General features: G+C 39.0%; 1 protein-coding gene across 1 annotated transcript in view; it reads right to left on the bottom strand.

The window, feature by feature from the left end:
* The window catches only part of LOC105939192 (collagen alpha-1(XI) chain), a 69,413-nt gene extending 50,396 nt beyond the window's left edge, over positions 1-19,017 (bottom strand). Inside the window, exon 1 of the mRNA XM_012881266.3 lies at positions 18,672-19,017. Within this exon, the coding sequence (XP_012736720.2) occupies positions 18,672-18,759 (88 nt within the window). The 5' untranslated portion in view covers positions 18,760-19,017. The remainder of the gene's footprint in view (positions 1-18,671) is intronic.
* Positions 19,018-20,230: the final 1,213 nt, after the last annotated feature.

Genomic DNA, 20,230 nt, shown 5'->3' with positions numbered 1-20,230 from the left:
TTAAAGGGGGGGGGGAGAAATCTGCAAGGTATTGAAAGTGGAGAGAGATGGGGACGGAGAGAGCTGGTGGAAGAAATAATAGATGGCATGGGAGAGCAGGGCATGCCTCTACTGGTGTGGCTTCTTTTTTACACGTATTCCAGAGGCTTACGTAAACCCTCCATCTCCATCTGCCCCACACCTTTAGACACACACAGACTCGTGTGCATGTGTAGGCACACATTAAGCTGGGAAGATATCAAAGTCTGAGTGCCAGATGTAGCTGTGGCCCTTTTATTTGGAGTTTATCCGTCTGTTCATCCATGCGCCTGCACGTCCGTCAGCTTGTAATTCTGTCCATCATCGGCCTGCCATCATGTCATTAGCTGATATAATTAATGCAATTAAACTTTGGCACAGATTCACCTGATTTCACAGGCTGACAAACATCTGCTGACATTTGAATTATTGTGCTCTGACTGCCCACATAGTTCTCCGGTTAGTGTTATACAGTTTAATTATATTTGTTGGTTTGGTTTTGCTTTACCACGTATTAGACAATGAGATTTATATCACCCTCAATTTAGTATGATTGGTTGCTAGGCAGGTTATAGAAAACAGCAAACACAATTTAGCTGCAAATCTCACTACATCTGACACAGTTTTCTTTGTTGGAAAACTTGAAAAGCAGCAGTTTTGTGAATGGCACCATCGTTCTCCTTTGCTTTAAACCAAAAAACAGAGTGTCGCGCAAAAGTGTTCATAACTTTTTGTCAAATTACACCATCAGAATTGACGGGGATTTTAGGCGATAGAGTAACAAGAAGTGGAAAGAGAACAATGGAGCATCTTAAAAACTAATGCTTTAGTAAATACAGTCCACGTGTCTAATTTATTATTAGTATAACTCCAGTTGTTCTGTATATTCCTCCGAAGTTTTTTAAAGAACAAATAATGAATGGTAAACGGCCTGTACTTGTAAAGCACCTGAGGCTTTTACACTACATTCAGAAAGGGCAATCCACCTAAACCAGAGGCCAGAAACCTTTACAATCTGAATAAAAAAACACATTTAGAGCCTCAAATGTTAAATGACTTTTAAAAAAAAACAATTGCTACTTTTTGATATACACCTACATTGGAAATTTGTCCTAATTTTATTTTAATTTTAGGATTTAAAATAAGAAAAAACTATTTTTTGCAAAAATAAGATGGATCAATTTTCTTCCGTAGGAGGTTGATATCTTGTGGAAATGTCAACCTCCTACAGATCCCAGGTCTGTATGTGTAAAGCTGGTGAACACATACCGAAAATGACTTTGAGCAGTATATTTGAAATGAAAGAGCCTATGGGATTTTTCTAGAGATGCAAACCAAACATAAAAAATTGTATTTTAAAAAATAAAAAAAACACAAATCATTTCCCTTACATATAAAACGTATGCAGAACTTTTTTTTTAAGTCTGATTGGTGTGAATCCTTTTGCAGGGCAGCATCAGGAATCCAGACAGAACATGTTAAAACCAGTGAATGTGTCTTAATTTCTATTCTCCACTTTTACAAGAAAGTGATAAAGTAAATATGCATTTTATTTTTCAGTTAAAATGTTAATATAACCAGATGTCGCTCTCTGTGGTCTCAGCTATAACTTTTCTACACAGTAGATCCTGGCACGCACGCATGCCAGACACGCTACTCCCAATTACCGCCGTTTTTCACTCATACATACCACAACATGGACTGCCCACCGACATCTAAATGTACCAGAAGGCAAGACATTTTACATTTAGCTGCTCATTGATAAGAAAACACAGGTTTGAAACAACATCCATGTAACATGTGCATGCAAAGGTGCACAGTGTACATACGCAGCTTTGTTCATATGCACAAGGATGTTCTGCGTTTTGTCAGCTGCTGCCGCTGCTGCTGTCCTGAGGCTCTGAAGTGTAGTGTGACTATGATCAACATGCACACACATGCAGAGTATGTTGTGAGCCTCAGCTAAAAGTAGAAATACTGTCTTGTCTTTTAGGCAAAAACATACAGATTTTTCCGGCTGGTCCCGAATGAGTCAGTTTCAACTACAAATAAATCTAAGTGAGGTGTGATACCTGCAGCAAAGATTAACTGGTCTAAAATCTTCAAAGAAAATGTAGCTGAAACGCATGCTCAAAGATTTATAAGAATTATGTCCATGCTTCTGCAATATTTAAATAGCTACAGTAACCAGCACCTTTATTTTTAATAACTTAGATCTGGTATCATTTGAGAAGCCCCAAAAACAACTAAATCTGGTTCAAGTCAGATTTTACACAGAATATATACAAAATAACTGCAATTGTTTAAATAAAATGAAAAATATAATAGCTTGGCTTCTTTAAAAGTTGCTTCTTTTTTTTTGCAGAGTTTTAAATCATTTAATATCAGCTCATACTGTATTCTCTTGTACCTTTTCAGGGAAATACTATATGGAGTTTGGCCATAGCTTAGTAACCTAATGTTTAGTTTTGGGATGTTTGTCCTGATTATTATACATTAGAGTTGAACCGTTTAAACTGTGGCGAGAGGCAGAACAAGAGGAAATATGCTAAATGTTTCAAAGTAAAGCAAGTTTTGTCACACTCAAAAATGGTTCAGATTACCAAAAATATTATATCAGTAAAGGCAATCAAGGGAAAAACAACCATCATTGTTCAATTTATTATTTAATTCACTCAAAAGCCTGTCAAAATCTCAAGAAATGGGAGAACAGAAGAGAATCACAGCCACTGACAACAATCAAGCGTAAAAGGATCAAAAAGCGATTTTTAAGAAGTTGTAACCCCAGAGAACCAAAGTGAGAGCAATTATCCACAGAGATAGCCTGGAACAGTGGTGAACCTCCCCAGGATTAAACAGACAACCAAAAGTACTCCAAAAAAGTACTGACAACTTTTTTCAGAAGTCACCAAAGAACCCAGAACAACATGTAAAGAACTGCAGGCCTCAATTGCCACAGTTAAGGTCAGTGATCAATAATAGAAAAGAGAAAATGGCCACCATGGGAGAGACCAAAAACACAAATATCTCCTCACCTTTCTCTATAACATATTGATGACCCCCCCAAAACTATTGGGATTTTTTTCTCCTCTGGACCAATGAGACAAAAGTGGAACTTTAAGGAAGATGTGCATCCCTATGCAACTGGTGTAAAACTATCATGGCATTCAATAAAAAGTACATTATACTCTATAAATGGCAGAAGGGGGGAAAGAAGGGGGGAAAAAAATGTTTTGGAGTGGCCTAGTAAAATTTACGGAAATATAATTATTTCAGATGATACGTGAAACGGGTGGTTCATGTCTAAAACCCCTGCAGTGTGGCTGAATTAAAAGGATTTAGCAAAAACAGAAGAATTCCTCAACAGCGATGCAGAGGACTAATTGCCAGTTATCATAATCCACTGATTGTATCAGTTGTCGCCAAGGGTGGCACACACTTTGCTGCCATCTCATTGGCACAATTACTTCTTCACATGGGGCCAGGTACGTTTCTGTAGCTTTTTCAGCTTCACTTCCCTGCATTGTGTTCAGAGAGAAAACATAAAAGTAACAGAAAAAAATATTAGGAGGAGCTTTGTTTCCCATCTATGCTGCACCTGGAAACCGAACCCACAGCTCGCCTCCATCCCTGTCTGCAGCCCCGGCCCCGACGCAGTAACAACAGAAACCCGCTGAGTGGTATGATGGATGGAAATCTCCAAATCGGTTATACTTGCTTAAGCTGTAAGTTCAACTACTGAATGAGCGACTTTCAAATATCTGGATTTTGCACCCTAGGCTGATTTTATTGGCCCTGCCTGATTATTTTTTCTCCATGATGTCACACAGCAAACCAGCATGCTTAATATGTAAAATATGTTCAGAAATGTGCCTTCAATTAACTATGTTATGGGTTAACTTATCATAAGCAAACATAGCCATGGCACCATCCCCTGGTCATTCTCAAATAGTTTAAAGGTAGAGGTTTTTATGTGAATTCGAAGGGGTTTAAAAATCAAAAAATCTGTTTATTCAGGCATTTACTAAATAGAAATGATTTTGCATGTCAGTATGGAGGGTAGGGAAGGAATAGAAAAGGGATAGCACACCATGAATAAAAAACATCATGTCAAAATTCTTAACCAACACCTCTAGACGTCAGTATGCAGGTTAAAGCTTGGGCACAAGCTATGAAAACACTGACCTAAGCAATTTTTTGTCAAGTATAAATTTCAACTCTATAGAAAATTTATGGGCAGAGCATAAACGATGTGCGTGTAAGTAAGACAGGATCTAGAAAACCATTCGTCTAGAGAGGAAAAGGTGAACACTATGAGTTCTCTGTGGTGCCAGCAGTGAAACATCCTGATACAGTCAATATGCGGAGCAGCTTCCTATGTTTCAATATAAATCTGCTGAAAACGCTGCCATGAATCAAAAGGGGAGTCAGAGAAATACCAGAGAAACGTTGGTGATGAGCTGTGTGATGGAGCGACATGTTGTAAGGCAAACATGATGATAAAGTGGCTGAAAGATCATGCAGTTCAAAGTTTGCCATGAAATGAAAGAAAAAATAATGATCTCAGACCCCCCTGCAGCAGATTTCAGGAGAGTGCCTGTCTCCTGAAATCTCCTCCATGCTCTGGAGACGGTGCTGGGAGACACAGCAAACAGTCTGGCAATGGCACATGTTGATGTCCCGTCCTGGTGGAGTTGGACTGCCTGTGCAACCTCTATAGGGTCCATGTATCGCCTCGTGCTGCCAGTGGCGACACTGACCCTGGTCTAATGTGAAACTACTAAAAAGTAGCAAAGAAAAGAGGAGGGAAAATGTCTGTGGCCTGCTTCTGCAAAACCATTCCTGTTTTCTGGGTCATCTCATTGTTGTCCCTTTGGTGCAGCTGTTGATAATTTAATTAACACCAAAACAGACGGCAGCGATCAACTCCCTCTGCTACTGAACTGACCAGGTCAATATTCCAGGCCCCGTTTCAGAGGAATGATCCTTCATTACCTGATATTGTCATATCGCCGGCACCAAACTAGTCATAAACACAAATGTTTGCCTTTGTGATTTGCATTAATGTATGCTGAGCCAATCCGCCTAAACTTGATCATATTTAATTTGCTTTGCTAACAAACAAGCAACAGTGCTACACCTCAACTCCAGTCCTCGTGTTGGTAGAAAATCTGTCTGGATCAGGGATGCACAGAGACACACTGACCAAGCTGGCACGGGATTAAAAGACACTACAGATTGTCTGGAAACCAGATGTGTGTGTGTGTGTGTGTGTGTGTGTGTGTGTGTGTGTGTGTGTGTGTGTGTGTGTGTGTGTGTGTGTGTGTGTGTGTGTGTGTGTGTGTGTGTGTGTGTGTTCTTGTACTTGCAGCTGAGCGAGAACACTTTTTGCTCATTTTACTAGTAAAGTGAGGACTTTGATGTAAAGTCAGGACCTTTTTTTTGGCCCTCACTTTTATTCTGGCCTAGAGGTTAGGTTTAGCACTATGGTGTCAATTAGGTTTAGGGTTAGGCTTAGGCATAGAAAGGCTTGAAGATGAATGGAAGTCTATAGAAGTCAATGCACGGTCCTCACTATGTACATTAAATAAGGACAGGCAGAACACCATCTCCTGAACACCAGGAGAGTCATCTAATCGTCTGCATGTGTTGCCGAACATTTTTAATGAGTGTCAGTGAATTGTCCGTCATTATCTCTGTAACGGCGGAGAATGCAGCAGCATACTTTCGCCTCAGAAACAGGAATATGAGTTAGTCTGGCCTCCCACACCGATTGCACCAAAACATAGAACCATACAAAACAAATCCAGTACTGGGTCTCAAATCTTTCTCAAAATACTTTTTCCCAGGAGGCTGGCACTGCCGTCCCTTTTCATGCTTATGTTCTTTTCCTGCAGCTTGTGTCAGATATCCCTCTGAATAACATGACATGATTCCTCTCCAAGACCACAAATGATTAAAAAAAAACAGATGAAAACCAGACGGACAGATTACATACAGAGAAAAGAAATGGAGAGCAGTAATGAATGAGACAGAGGGTCCATCATGCTTCTTTTTTCCTCTGTTCAGAATCAGACTTGGCTTTATTTACCAAGTTTGTGCCCACAAACATGGAATTTTACTTTGGTTCCACGTCAATTAAGACATTTTAAATATAAATATACGAAAAGGAAAATAAATTGTTTTTGTGTTGTTTATATGATATATATATATATATATATATATATATATATATATATATATATATATATATATATATATATATGGATCTGATTAGAGATACATGCACTGAATGGCCTCTCCTGCTGTCAGACACATGTATCTCCAAAAGTCAGTTCTTGATTTTGGAGTCAGAAAGAGGGAGGCCACAGTCAGATGTACAGGCGGACATCTCGGCTAAGATCACAGCTCATTTCTAATACAAACATTTCCGTTGTAATGCTAGCGAATAACAAAGGGTTTCTTTGGCCAAGCTTCCCTCAAAGGCTGCATCAATATTTGTCCGTCACAGGGTTCATCACTTTAGGTGGCTCTCCCTTCTGTTGTTGTTGGATATTACATCGTATGGTGGCTTTGATTTTTTTATTTTATTTTTTTTTTTTTTAGAGAACAAAGAGTGAACATTTGGGAAATTTATAGCATTAGGGTGTTATAAACATTGTCTTTGCATTGAAGCCTAACAAGGTTTTACCAAAAAGCCAATACAAACAGAGAGGACTTAATTTATTTAGAACATGATGTCATGGTTGATGTTTACACTGCTGCCGTTGATCTACAAGCTACGTAGAAATCAATTGTTTTTTAGGGTTTTTAAAGACCTGATTATCAATGGTTTAACGACTCGTCAGGCCATAGCTCCATTCCAAAAAAACAGGGTGAGCAATAAGGACAAAGCATCATGTCAAAATTTGCAAGGATACAATCACAGTCGCTATTTTATCATGATTTCCCTAGAAGCATAGCTCTTCAACAACATTTGTCATTCAGCAAAAAACATTGAACTATATTAGTACACTGTTGTAAACTCTTTACTAACCCAAAATTAGTTTCAAAAAGGAACACTACCTGTAATAATGCTAAGCTAGTATAGCAGTATCTATTGAAAAATTTAACCATCTTATCCCTGTAAAAAAAAAAAAACTACAGGAATAGGATAAAAATGAACCTGGTGTGTTTAATAAAGAACATAGAACTGCCAGCCAGACTGCTCTCTATAGCTAAAGGAACACTACCTGTAATAATGCTAAGCTAGTATAGCAGTATCTATTGAAAAATTTAACCATCTTATCCCTGTAAAAAAAAAAAAAACTACAGGAATAGGATAAAAATGAACCTGGTGTGTTTAATAAAGAACATAGAACTGCCAGCCAGACTGCTCTCTATAGCTATTCCCAGAACCACTTTGACCTGGCAGATCGTCAACATGTTCTAATCCTTCATTATCCAAAATCATCCTTTCCTTAATTCTAACAAAACGGCTTTTTAATCCTTTCATCCACAGACATTATTTGCCCATAGAAAATAAATCTTTAGTAAACTATATTTGCATGCTGAGGTTTTGTCTTGATGCTTCAAATTGGCTTCTTTTAACCCCACGGTATGCCCCAGCCCCCCCCCCCCCCTTTGCTTATGTGCCAACACCAGGTGTGGATGTGAGATTGGTGGGGGCGAATTTTTATAAGATAGTTCAGGAACGGAGGCGTCACGGTGTGCTAAAGCGGTCACTGCTGCAAAATCAGACCTGAGCTGTGAAATAAGTTAAGGCAAAGTGGCTGTGGACCTGCACAGTGACCTGGTGGTTAGACCTGCTGCCGGACAACAGGTGAAACAGCAAGAAGGTTCTAGGTTGAAATCCAAGTTGAGACCTTTTTGTTTGGTGATTGCCTGTTCTCTGCCATATGTTAGTTTAATCAAAGAAAAGGACATCTAAGGTTTAAAGTCTGCATCTGAAGATGTCAGTGATGGTGTCAGTTTTCTCTGGCTGCATGGAGCACAGAGTAGGACAGACCTTCTGTTGCAGCACATTGCCAGTCATCTGGGTAAAAGAAAACTGGTAAACTATTCCCTTGCATACAGGAAAGACAAATTCAGTTGTCTGAAAATATGCCGGGTCGCAGACAGTCACCGTGTGGAAACTAGGGTTGCACAACATCAGAAAAGCATGTAATTGGAACACTATTGCTTAATGGAATAACCCACAATTTTCACTTTCCATTTTTCTTTTCTTTTTTCTCCTTTATCACGTTGTCCCACCAATGTCTAGATGTCTAGGAAAGTAAAGGTGTCTCCAACGGACCGAAAACAATGTTCCAAGTAAAAAAATCTGTTTTTTTGGTGGTTGCAGTGTTGGACACCTTGGTATTGCAAGGTGCTTTGGTTTTGAAATGTTCTGCAGCTCTACTATTTCAGCACCAATTTAAATACTTCTGCTTTTCTATTCCACATGTTGAAAACCAGATCACGTAAAGTGGTTTGCAAAAAATACTAATATCCCTCGAACCTTTCCACATTTTGTTACAACCAAAAACATAAATATATTTTATTGGGATTTTATGTGAAAGACCAACAAAAAGTATACCACTTTTTGTTGGTCTTTCACATAAAATCAATTGTGAAGTAGAAAGGAAATTAAAAATGATTTATTTTTTTATTTTTTTACACCTCTTTGCAAAACAACTCAAGCTCAGTCAGATTAGATGGAGAGTGTCTTTGAACAGCAGTTTTCAGGTCTTGCCACAGATTATCAATTGGGTTTAGGTCTGAACTTTAAGCCATTCTAACACATGAATATGTTTTGTATCAAACCACTCCATTTTAACCCCGGCTTTATGTGCAGTGTTAGCGTTTTGCATTTTGGCCAAAAAGTTAAATTTTCTTCAACGTTCTTCCACATGTTTGCTGTTTCCCCAACATGGCTTCTGGCAAACTGCAAACAGGACTGTTTCTTTTAACAATGGCTTTCTTCTTGCCACTCTTCCAAAAAGACTGCAATTGCACAGTGCATGACTAATAGTTGTCCTGGGGACAGGTTCTCCCACCTGAGCTGTGGATCTCTGCAGTTCACCCAGAGTCACCATGGGCTTCTTGGCTGCATCTCTAATCAGTGATCTCCTTTTTCGGCCTGTTAAGTTCAGATGGACGGTCTTGTATTGGTAGGTTTATAGTTGTGTCGTACTCTTTCCATTTCCAGATGATGGATTGAACAGTGCTCCTGTGAGATATTTAAAGACTGGGAAATCTTTTTATAGCCTAAGCCTGCTTTAAACTTCTCCACAACTTTATCCCTGACCTGCCTGGTGTGTTCCTTGGACTTCATGATGCTGTTTGCTCCCCAATATTCTCTTCACCAACCTCTGAGGCCGTCACTGAGTAGTTGTATTTGTACTGAGATTAGGACGCTATTCAGTCATTAGCAGTCATCAGACAATTTCTGAAGGCAATTGGTTGGACTCAGCGAAAAGAAGGCTGAATACTTTTGCACACCGCACTTTTCAGAATTTTATTTACAAATAATAATTCAATCATGTGTAATTGTCTTTCTACTTCTAATTGTATACCAATTTGTGTTGGTCTTTCACATAAAATCCAAATAAAATATATTTATGTTTGTGGTTGTAATGTGGCAATATGTGGAAAAGTTCAAGGGTTATGAATACTTTTGCAAGTCACTGTATATATAAACATCTTTGTAAAAAGACTCGATGAAACAATGTTACGTATGCTCTATCACTTTGTCAAAATAGCCTCTGGTTAGCACCAGCTCCTCCACAGCTGGGGGATGGATGGATGGATGGATGGATGGATGGATGGATGGATGGATGGATGGATGGATGGATGGATGGATGGATGGATGGATGGATGGATGGATGGATGGATGGATGGATGGATGGATGGATGGATGGATGGATGGATGGATGGATGACTTGCGCAGACAGAAAATTGAAGTACAGAATGTAATAATGTAGCACCTGATTGGGTTTCTAATTGGGCAGAGACACTAGACCTCCCAGAAATATTGCATGGGTATTTTTATTTCATATTTTGTCAATGTTAAAACTGCACTGTCAGCAGATCTTTGGGATTGTACTGTAGCTACTATCAGTACCATAATCCACTAACACACATGTACTATATCATTGACATCTGCTTTTGATAGCTGATGAGCAGCCAAGTTTCAACACAGCTTTCATTCAACAAAGGCACCACCTGGTCATCTCCCAGCAAATTATCTTATAAAATAAAATCAATAAATACATTTTCATTATTAAAAGTTTGTTTCAACCCCCCACAAGCTTTGCATTTATAAGAAACCTTTAGGGGTGTAAATCACCAGCTTTAGCTCAATACGATGTTATATTGATTTGTATGACGATACAACATTTGCTGATATCACAAAGTCTGTTATGATGCGATTTTAATCAAATTCAATTCACAAGTCTGTGATCGATATGATGCGATATTATCTGCCCATCTAACACAATCATTGATGTAATAATAGTATTGATATCAACTGACAAATAAAATATATGTTTTGGTCATAATGTTTCTAAGCTCATACAGATATCAGGCATTTAAATCTAAAATAGCATTCTTCAATTTTTTAAATAATAATAATAGATCACCTCACGATAGTCTCAGGCCTTGTGAATTTCAAAATAAAGGCATATCTTAAACAGGACAATATGGAACGATATTTTCATTTTGCATTGATGTAATCATTAGTCATTTAAGTGATATATCAATGTGAATCGATGTACTGCTACACTCTTAGAAACCATCACTGTACACACTTACTGGCCACATTATTAGGGACACCTTGCATTAACAGGCTAGTTCTGATTGGCACACCCTACACTGACAAAGGTATTCACTAACCCCCTGCAAATCTTTGCAATCATGTGTTTCAATCACTTTCATCAGGATTAGAATCAGGATCAGCACTTCCCATAGCCACAGGTGTATAAAATGCACTAATCGGCAGACTGTTTATACAAATACATGGGGAAAAATGGGTCACTCTGTGGACCTCAGTAAATTCCAGCGTGGTACCATGAGAGTCTAATCATTAAATTTCATTGTGACTAAATAGTCTACGTTCAGCTGTTAGTGGCATTACAACAAAATGGAAGTGATTGGGAAATTCCTCGACTCAGACACAAGGTGGTAGGTCACATAGGGTGAGTGGCAGGGGGGCACAGTGTGGTACTGTTTTTGAGGAGTTACAGCATATGAGGACCTTTTAGACAGTTTTATGCTCCGTTCTAAGAAGGAACAGTTGGGAAACGTCCCCTTCTTGTTCCAACATGATCGGGAATCAGTGCGCAAAGCAACGACTACAGAGACATGGATGAGCGAGTTTGACATGAAAGGACTTGACCCCCCCCCCTGCAAAGTGACCTCAACCCGATAGAAGATATTTGGGATGAATTAGACAAGAAACTGAGTCAGACCCTCTCATCCAACAACAACATCTGACCTCACAAATGCGCTTTGAAATACATGGCACGCTCAACCACGATCATTCCTCCGGGGATTTGGTCCATATTGAAACGATAGCATCACACAGTTGTTTCAGATTTATCAGCCGCACATCCACAAAGCGAATCTCCCATCGCATCCCATAGGTGCTCTTTTGGACCGGCATCTAGTGGCTATTAAGTACAGTGGGTGTGGTCAATACACGTTACTAGAGTGAGGATTAGATTTGTTGATGACCCGCTGAAGCAGAGAAATGTTAGAATCACCTGCATGGCTCATTCTATGCATTGCTGTTCTGTGCTCTTCCTAAGACATCAGTTTTATTCATGTATTCATTAATGTTAGGGATATTTCAAGTGTTTTTTTCCTGAAAAGAGCTTTATTGTAGGATTGTACAGAGGCATTGAATAAATTGGGATATTATTTAAAATGCATTAATTTTAATAATTCAATTACCTAAGTAAAATACATTATATATAGATCAATTACCCAGAGACTGATGTTTTCAAGCTTTTCTGTTAATTATCATGATTTTTCACGTATAGCTAATAGCATACATTTAATAAGAAGCCACATAAGTAAATGCCAAAGGTAAATCTACATCCTTTTCAGTGGAAGTATTTTTTTTTAAAAATCTACTCAATCAATCTGACTGTGTCAGGCTTTTAAGAAATGACACATGCCATTGGTCGCGTTTTTTATTACAGGAACAGCCAGACCCAAGGGCACAATGCTCCTGGGGAGAAGGGGCTTTAATAAGGATCTTGGTTGTCACCCTATGCAGTAAATGTCAGCTGCGAGAAACGCCTCCAGACACTGCATTCTGCCCGAGCTGACCTAAAAACCTCACTTCAACAAAACTGCTCAAACTGTCAGTCAAAAGGCCTCTGTGATTCATCACTCAACAAGATACTTTCCTCCCAGTGGGCCAGTGCACACCCTGCATAGCAGGCGTATTATGTGTGTCGATGACTGTAATTGTTCGCTAGGGCAGAAAGGGGCTGTATCAGCTCTTCGTTAAGCACGTAGCCTGCTGGTGATAGATAATAAGTAGTTGACACACAACGTGCAGCCCATACAGGTGAGAAAGACATTTTTGTCTTTAAAAATCTAGACCTCCTGATGGAAGGAGAGTTGCAAAAGACAAATTACATATCAACATGAGGTCATCAATCATTTTTACATTAATCCATCAACTCCACACACACAAAAACTGCTTTTTTTTTTCTTTAACCCAACTTTGTTGCTGGTAAGGAAGTTTTACTAAACATTTAACTAGCTTTAACCAAACGCTGGGGCTTATATGAATTTTCTCATTCATTAAATGCTGAAATCAGGGACGTCTGGTCACCCTATGATAAAGGTTTGGTAGTTTTGACCAAACATGGAGTAAAATCCAGTTGGGTTTAAGCCTCAATCAGACCTTACTAAATATTTTCCACAAGTTATAATAGAAAACAAAGTAGTGGGAATATGCTGATTAATAATGTTAGTGCCATTGGGTTATACTGACGTCTTTAGCTAACACTGGAGAACAACTTTGATTACCTATAATAGCCTTTTAACTGCTAAATACATCGTTAGCACGCTAACTATGTTCAACGCATAGACTTGGTCAGATTCTTAATATAAACAAGCAATATTCAATGCATTCTAAAAACCGCTGGTTGAGTTCTTTAACATGGTAGCTGGATTTATTCTTTTGGGGTAAAATTTGGGTAGCTTTAACTAAATATTGAAATGAAAACTGTGAACCAGTTCGTTGGGTTAGTTAGAAAAAGTAGAAGAAGTCTCCTTGTTCTTTAAGCCTGTCACATGCTCCACTACAACAAATTCTTGTTTTTGATTTGGCCAGAACAAGAACAAAGTTTGTTTTGGCTCTGATTATTCATAGTTCACGACAAACTCAGCTGCCGAACTCCTAAAAAGTCCTGCCCACTGTGGCATACATTACACCTTTGCTACATTTATGGAAGTTTAAAATACAACACAATACCACAATGGCAGAGATGGCATTTTGGATTTATGAAGAAAGAGGAGGAGAACAAAATATCTGAAGTGGAGGAGAAAGAAGATTCCTTGTTATTATTCCAGATTGCTGAAGAACTGGGGAAAACAAGTGAATGCAGGTGACATTCAACTGCTCAGTACACCAGAGTTGAACGGGGCAAATACAGTGTCTTAGTCTGACAGACAAGGGAGATGGACGGCAAAAGACATTTCTCATACTTCAGGATTTCAGCCAGTCGTTCTGAAGACCTTGTTCGTCGGATCACATCAAACATCCAGCTTGCAGCCAAATATATTAAAAAAAATAATAATAAAATGGGTAATGACATTTTTGTTTTTCCAGCTTCACCATGCCCATCCAAATCATGACCAATCACACAACAGTTTTTGAACACCCAGTGAGAAGTTCTTCCAGGATGATGTGTCGAGAACAAGCAGCAAGAACTTCCAAGGCAGGGCTGCAAGAACAAAACAGGGTCATTTAGTTCTTGCAGCTGTAGGAGCGATAACAAATTTATCGCAGTGTACGTAGCAGCCTTAACTGATAGCAATTCTGAATTTACAACACCCAGATTAAACGTCACCGAACCTCTTCCATGGGATGAAATGATGGTAAGAGCTGTATCGTATATAAAACCGCCTGTTTTTTTTTTCAATGGCTCCGGTTTATACAAGACAATGAGTTCTTGACGTAACATTAGCATTTTACACACCTCACAGCCAGTCATAAAGTCGAGACAAAGCGGCAATATTTATAGTGTTACATTTCAGATATTAATTTCGTTATACACATTCAAAAAAGTATTTTTGGACATTAGGAGATTGTTATCTTTTTTATTTTAATCTGATAATGTTTAGTGCAGAAGCTAACCAAATCTTAGATTTTAACCTGGTTGTTTAATAAGATATGTTATGGGTAATTATTTTCAACCTACTCTTTAGGAACCTTAATGTTTGCCAGCAGATTACTGCATTGGTTGCAGATATATAATCCATTACGTTGGGTCAAACCCATAACCCAACCACGTGCAAAACCATCTCAGGGCAGGACAGGGCCAAATGGGTCATAGGGCAACTGGCTCAGTGTGAAGAATAGTCACCTTGCATCTGAAAGTTGTGGGTTCAATTTCAGCTTCCACATATCAATGTTACCCAGGGGCAATATGGTTGACCCCAGGTTCCTTACTGCATCTGCATATCAGTGTAACATTGTGTGCTCATTTGTGAGACTTACAGGGAGAAAAGTGACTTTATAGCGTAAAGTGCATTGAGTGGTTGGTATGATAAAAGTGCTATAAATATCTTCCATTTACCATCGGGCTATATTTGATCCAGGCCAGGGTTTCTAACGCACCAATTCTTAGTGTGCTGTTGGATAAAGAACCATCCCACACACTGACTCCACAAATCATCTTCTGTTTTCTTGACGTCATACCATTTTCTGAAAAAGGAAACTACCAAAAGCCATAAATTGTGCCTTTTTTTTTTTCATTGGTTGTTCACAACTAGTGTTCCCTCACCTGCCCCCACTGTGTTACACACAATAGCCGAGTAACGTAAATTTTGTGAAACCCCTCGGGCCAGGTGATGACATGCTTGACCGTAACCTGACCACATCGCTTGGAGGTTGACAATCATATTTCAGACCCAACCCGAATTGTTGACAGGCAGGTGGTGTAAGGCTACAGATGACAGTAAAAAAATTTAAAAACAGTCAATAAAGACGAATAAATATACAAGAATCTGCCCAATAATAATAAATACTAAACAAATAATGCAAAAGGACTTTATTCTAAGGAATTGTAATTAACGCCGACATCTAAAGAGGTAGTGATTGGGTCACACTCACAAAAGGTGCAAGGGTCACATTTGTCATTTTGGCAATGACTTGCCCAGACAACGTGTTATTTAAACATGTGCATACTATTACAAGTCTATAAAAAGATTGTTTCCTTTTTTTTTTGCTTCTGAACTTAAAACGAATATCAATACAAGACCAAGAAAAGACGAGTAAATAACAAATGCAGTTTTTAAATTAAGATTTCATTTATTAAGGAAAACAAAAGGCAATTTCCACAGACCTTGTGCTATGCAAAAACTAAGCCCCCAAGTAACAAATTAGTGTAACCTTTTTATAGTTCACTTTCATTTAACTAGCCTTAACATTATTTTAATAGCGACCGCTGACAACATTAAGTGGGCTCAAAGATATTGAAAAGCAACACATCATGGCCAAATTTGAGTACAATTTTTTTTTTTATATCTAAAAGACTTATTTTAGATGCCTCCTGGACCCCTCCCTGGTAAGGTGTTCCGGGCACGTCCTACCGGGAGGAGGCCCAGGGGAAGACCCAGGACACTGGAAGGACTATGTGTCTCAGCTGGCCTGGAAACGCCTTGGGATTCCCCCGGAGGAGCTGGCCCAAGAGGGACGTCTGGGCCTCCCTACTGAACCTGCTACCCCCACGACCCAACCCCGGATAAGCGGAATAAGATGGATGGATGGATGGATGGATGGATGGATGGATGGATGGATGGATGGATGGATGGATGGATGGATGGATGGATGGATGGATGGATGGATGGATGGATGGATGGATGGATGGATGGATGGATGGACTTATCAGTCTGTAAAGGTTTACGAAGCCTTTTCTAAAGCTTTGTGACTCTGGTGAACTGCAGTGAATGCCATTATCCACAAATGGAGAAAAAATTCTGTGCCAAAATGGCACAGAATAGCAGGGGTCCGCCTGGATTTCTTTTTTTTTTTTTATCTAAACATGTAAAACTTCTCAATTGCTTGTTGCGTGGACACCAAATCTTCTACAGATGTAAACAAGATGCTGTAGTGATAATTCATTGTGTTTATTTCCTTCTTTACAGCAAAAGTAAGACGTTTTGTATTCTCATTTACTCAGGCCCAGAATAATATACTGTCACATTTTTACATCCACATCACCCTCCAGGACGTTTTGTCCGTTGATAACAAGATTAGCAGTTTAGGCATTCTACAAGTTGAGAAATGCCTTGTAAAGTATGAGTATGCATTTTTTTGGAAAATAGACCCTCGAGTGTAATAGGTTTGGGTGTATTCACACCTCTGGTCCGCATGATTTGGGCGAGACCAAAAGTTGACTTTTTTCTGCTTCCTGTGGTCTGCTTTCACATTGTACATTTTACAGGTAAACAATAGCTTGTAACAGAGCCACGTGTGTGACGATCTTTGCTTCCATCGGGCAGAAATGAGTAGGGGTGGATTAAGCACAGGCAACAAACATGGAAGTTTGCTGTTATTACAGCTGCAATATAATTTCGATTGTCAAGAGCAGCTCGTTCAACAGAGGTTTGGTGACGTCATATTTCTGATTTTGGAGCGGCATCGGCAAATGCTTGCTTCAACCTGAAGGAGATGATGCACTCTGCTTTCCCTAACCTGCAGTGGTAGCGTTCGCAACACTAAGGGCTCATTTTTGCCAGATTTCCTGCAAAGGTGACTAATTAAGTACAAAAAGGCTAGATATTTCCTGTAGAGTTGGATAATTTGTATTCAGAAAAGAAGTAACCCGCACCAGAGTCCATTTGGAAGTGGACAGAGACCACCTCGGTTCAGTTGTGTGGTTCAGATCAGGGTTCACTTCAGTGTATTCACACCTGCACAAAAGCTCAGAACTCTGGTTTGTTTAAAGTACCTACCAAACATGGCAGGTATGAACACACCCTTAGAGAAATTAGAGTAAAAGTGGGTGGATACAAATGCACACCACACTTTTCAGATTTTCATTCATAAAATATTTTGAAAATGTGTGCGTTTGATTATGTGCCCCTCTGAGTTGGTTGAATCACATAAAATCCCAATAAAATACATTAAAGTTGTACTTTTTTATGCTTTATTGTAATACTTTGCAAGGCACTCTGTATAACTCAAGCATCTTATTTTCAGTGGATGTATAGATAAGATAAGATAAGATAAGATAAGATAAGATAAGATAAGATAAGATAAGATAAGATAAGATAAGATAAGATAGGAAACTCCAATATTGTACCAAAAGGTTTGGGGGCGACAGTGGCAAAAACACAAACAGATGTAAAAGGTTTTTTTTAGAAATGTCCTTCAAGATTGAAAAGAAGAAACAAAACAAGCTTGCCAAAAGCATGGCTAACACTGTTGACTCTATACCTGTGGCATCATAACTAAACATCAATCTTGACGACTCATTAAGGATCTGTTTTCTTAAAATCTGTCTGTGGGGAGTTCTCTAAACATTCGACATTTATGAGAGCATTGCGACAAAGTGCCTTTCTTACAAAAACAGGACATTTAAGATCAAATTTTGCTAAAGACTTTGTTTTAATGATGAAAGTGACCGAATAACTTCCTCCTTAAAAGCTTCTATCATTGTTCAGAAGATACTCGATGCCCGCTTTGATTTAAGCCGATAATCATCAGTGACACCTCTAACCACTCCTGCAAATAAAAGTCCTCCTCATCTGGTTCCAGTACGGCTCCATGGGGGCTGCAGCAGAAAACAAAGCATCCCGACTGCAGCTCAGCCCACAGCTCTCTTCAATTTCACCGAGTCTGTTCCACATTACCAAGCTGGGTAGGTTAAATATCCTGAAGTGCTGCAGTATGAAGATACAACAGCAGGTATGGTAGAACAAGTCCAGGCACATATAAAGCATATACCTCTGCACACTGTCTTGTGCACCAGGCTCTTGGATACCAGAAAATGGATAGCTCAGGTTATAAAGTTTTGAGAGAAGCATGACACGGTATGATGACATAACTCCTACAAAAAAACAAAAACGTTTTTTTTTACCTCTAAGAGAATTGATTGGGATGTTTTATAACTGGGCAATAATTATGACAATCTCCTGACCTTAAATAATATACAATCCGAAATCAAATAATTTCTCCGGAATGTATTATTTTTATGCAGATACTTAGATTAAAGACTGCATCCAGGTATATTAATTAAGCTCTTGGTGACATGGCAGGTGTTGCACAGAGAGTTGCACTGGACACAGAAAAAAAAAAGAATAGATTTGATTTGGGCAGAACCAGTAAAGATTTTAATCTATGCCAAATCAGGAAAGTTAATTATGGGAAAAAAAGGGGGTAAAAAGTTTTAAACCGACATAAAGAAACAATCATGGATGTTTACCTGCGTTTGAAATGTAGAAGAAAGTGACGATCAGCAGCAGCGGCGGCGGCATCCTTGTGCCGCTCATTATTCCCAATGGATCCACCATTCTGCATTTAAAGCCGATGATATTGATCACCAATAATAGAACTCCCTCCTGGCGGGACACGTGCGGCGAGACGCTCCGCGTGAAGCTTCAGCAGTTCAGAAGCGCGTCTGGGCGCGCGCGCCGACAGCTGGAGAGCTCGAGAGCGCGCGTGCATCAAATGATGTCAGATCAAACTCAGAACTCCGCTCACTTTTCTGCCGGCTGCTCTAGCTCTGGGTGGACGAGCACAGCTGCCCAGCGGCAAAGAAAAAGAGAATCTAAGAAGGTGATTTCTCTTTCATCCTCAGAGAATGTTACTCACTTTCCCTTCCCTCCTCCATGGGTGACCCCTCCCCTCCCACAGAGGTTTTGGACAAGTGGGGCTGGGCACAATAATAGCTAAAAAGCATATCATCGTTTAGATAATTACTGGCTTGTTTAGCCAGGTATGTGATGCACCTCTCAAGGGTGTGGAGATTTGTCATACATATATATATATATATATATATATATATATATTAGGGCTGGGCAACGATTAAAATATTTAATCGCGATTAATCGCGATTAATCGCATGGTATTTACAAACTCCAAGAATGAATTCAAAAGTAGTGTAAAGAGCACTTTTATTTTAATGTTCTGCTGCCATATGAACAAAAGTGTTGTAACATTTGTAGCACTTATTTTATACTGGATATTTTCAACCCATCTATTGAATTTAGTGCACTAGTTGATCTTTTCTTCATAAGAGAACAGCAAGCACTGCAGCCAAAATATGGCCTTTTTTGACCTGCTCTATATTAGCCAGTCCCTAAGCTTGATGTATTATGAAACTGTTGACCTTTTGGGTTTTGTGGTTTTTATTTTATTATTACAATTAAATAATAATAATAATAATAATAATAATAATAATAATAATAATAATAATAATAATAATGTTCAGTGTTTTTTCGCTAATCCACCTCTTATATATTTCAATCCTTATGTAATTTTGTCTGTGTTGTGTGCACCTGCCTGTTGCTTTAATCCTATAAATTTCCCCGTCGTGGGATAAAAAAAGGATTAGCTAATGTTATCTTATCTTAAATAACACTTTTTAATATATGTACTGGGTTCTTTCAAGGTCTTAATTACATGCTATGTGTGGGCTCCAGTAACATCCATCTATCCATCTACTGATCTACCTGGATGTTCCCTGGAGGACTGAAACGCCTCAGTCAGAGACGTCAGTCTGTGGGTCTGTCGGGGCAGTGAGAGAAGTTTCGTCTCCTCTGTTTCTGGGGCTCGACGTTTTCATGTTTTTTCACGTGCTTAGATAAATTTGCTGTGTTTCCACTGAAATGAACCGGCTTTTTACAAAACATACAGCTTGATTTCATTTACGGTATTAAAATAAAGCCAAACGGTGCTACTTCCCCATTTCATGTTTTTTCGCTGCTGCGGTCTCTCTCAGCTGTTTTTGTCTTAAGTTTGTGTGAGAGCTGAGTGGGCGGG

The sequence above is a fragment of the Fundulus heteroclitus genome, chromosome 5 (assembly GCF_011125445.2).
Source record: "Fundulus heteroclitus isolate FHET01 chromosome 5, MU-UCD_Fhet_4.1, whole genome shotgun sequence".
NCBI classification, from domain to species: Eukaryota; Metazoa; Chordata; class Actinopteri; order Cyprinodontiformes; family Fundulidae; genus Fundulus; species Fundulus heteroclitus.
The sequence above is the reverse complement of the archived record's forward strand: the minus strand, read 5'-3'. Positions and strand labels throughout refer to the sequence as shown.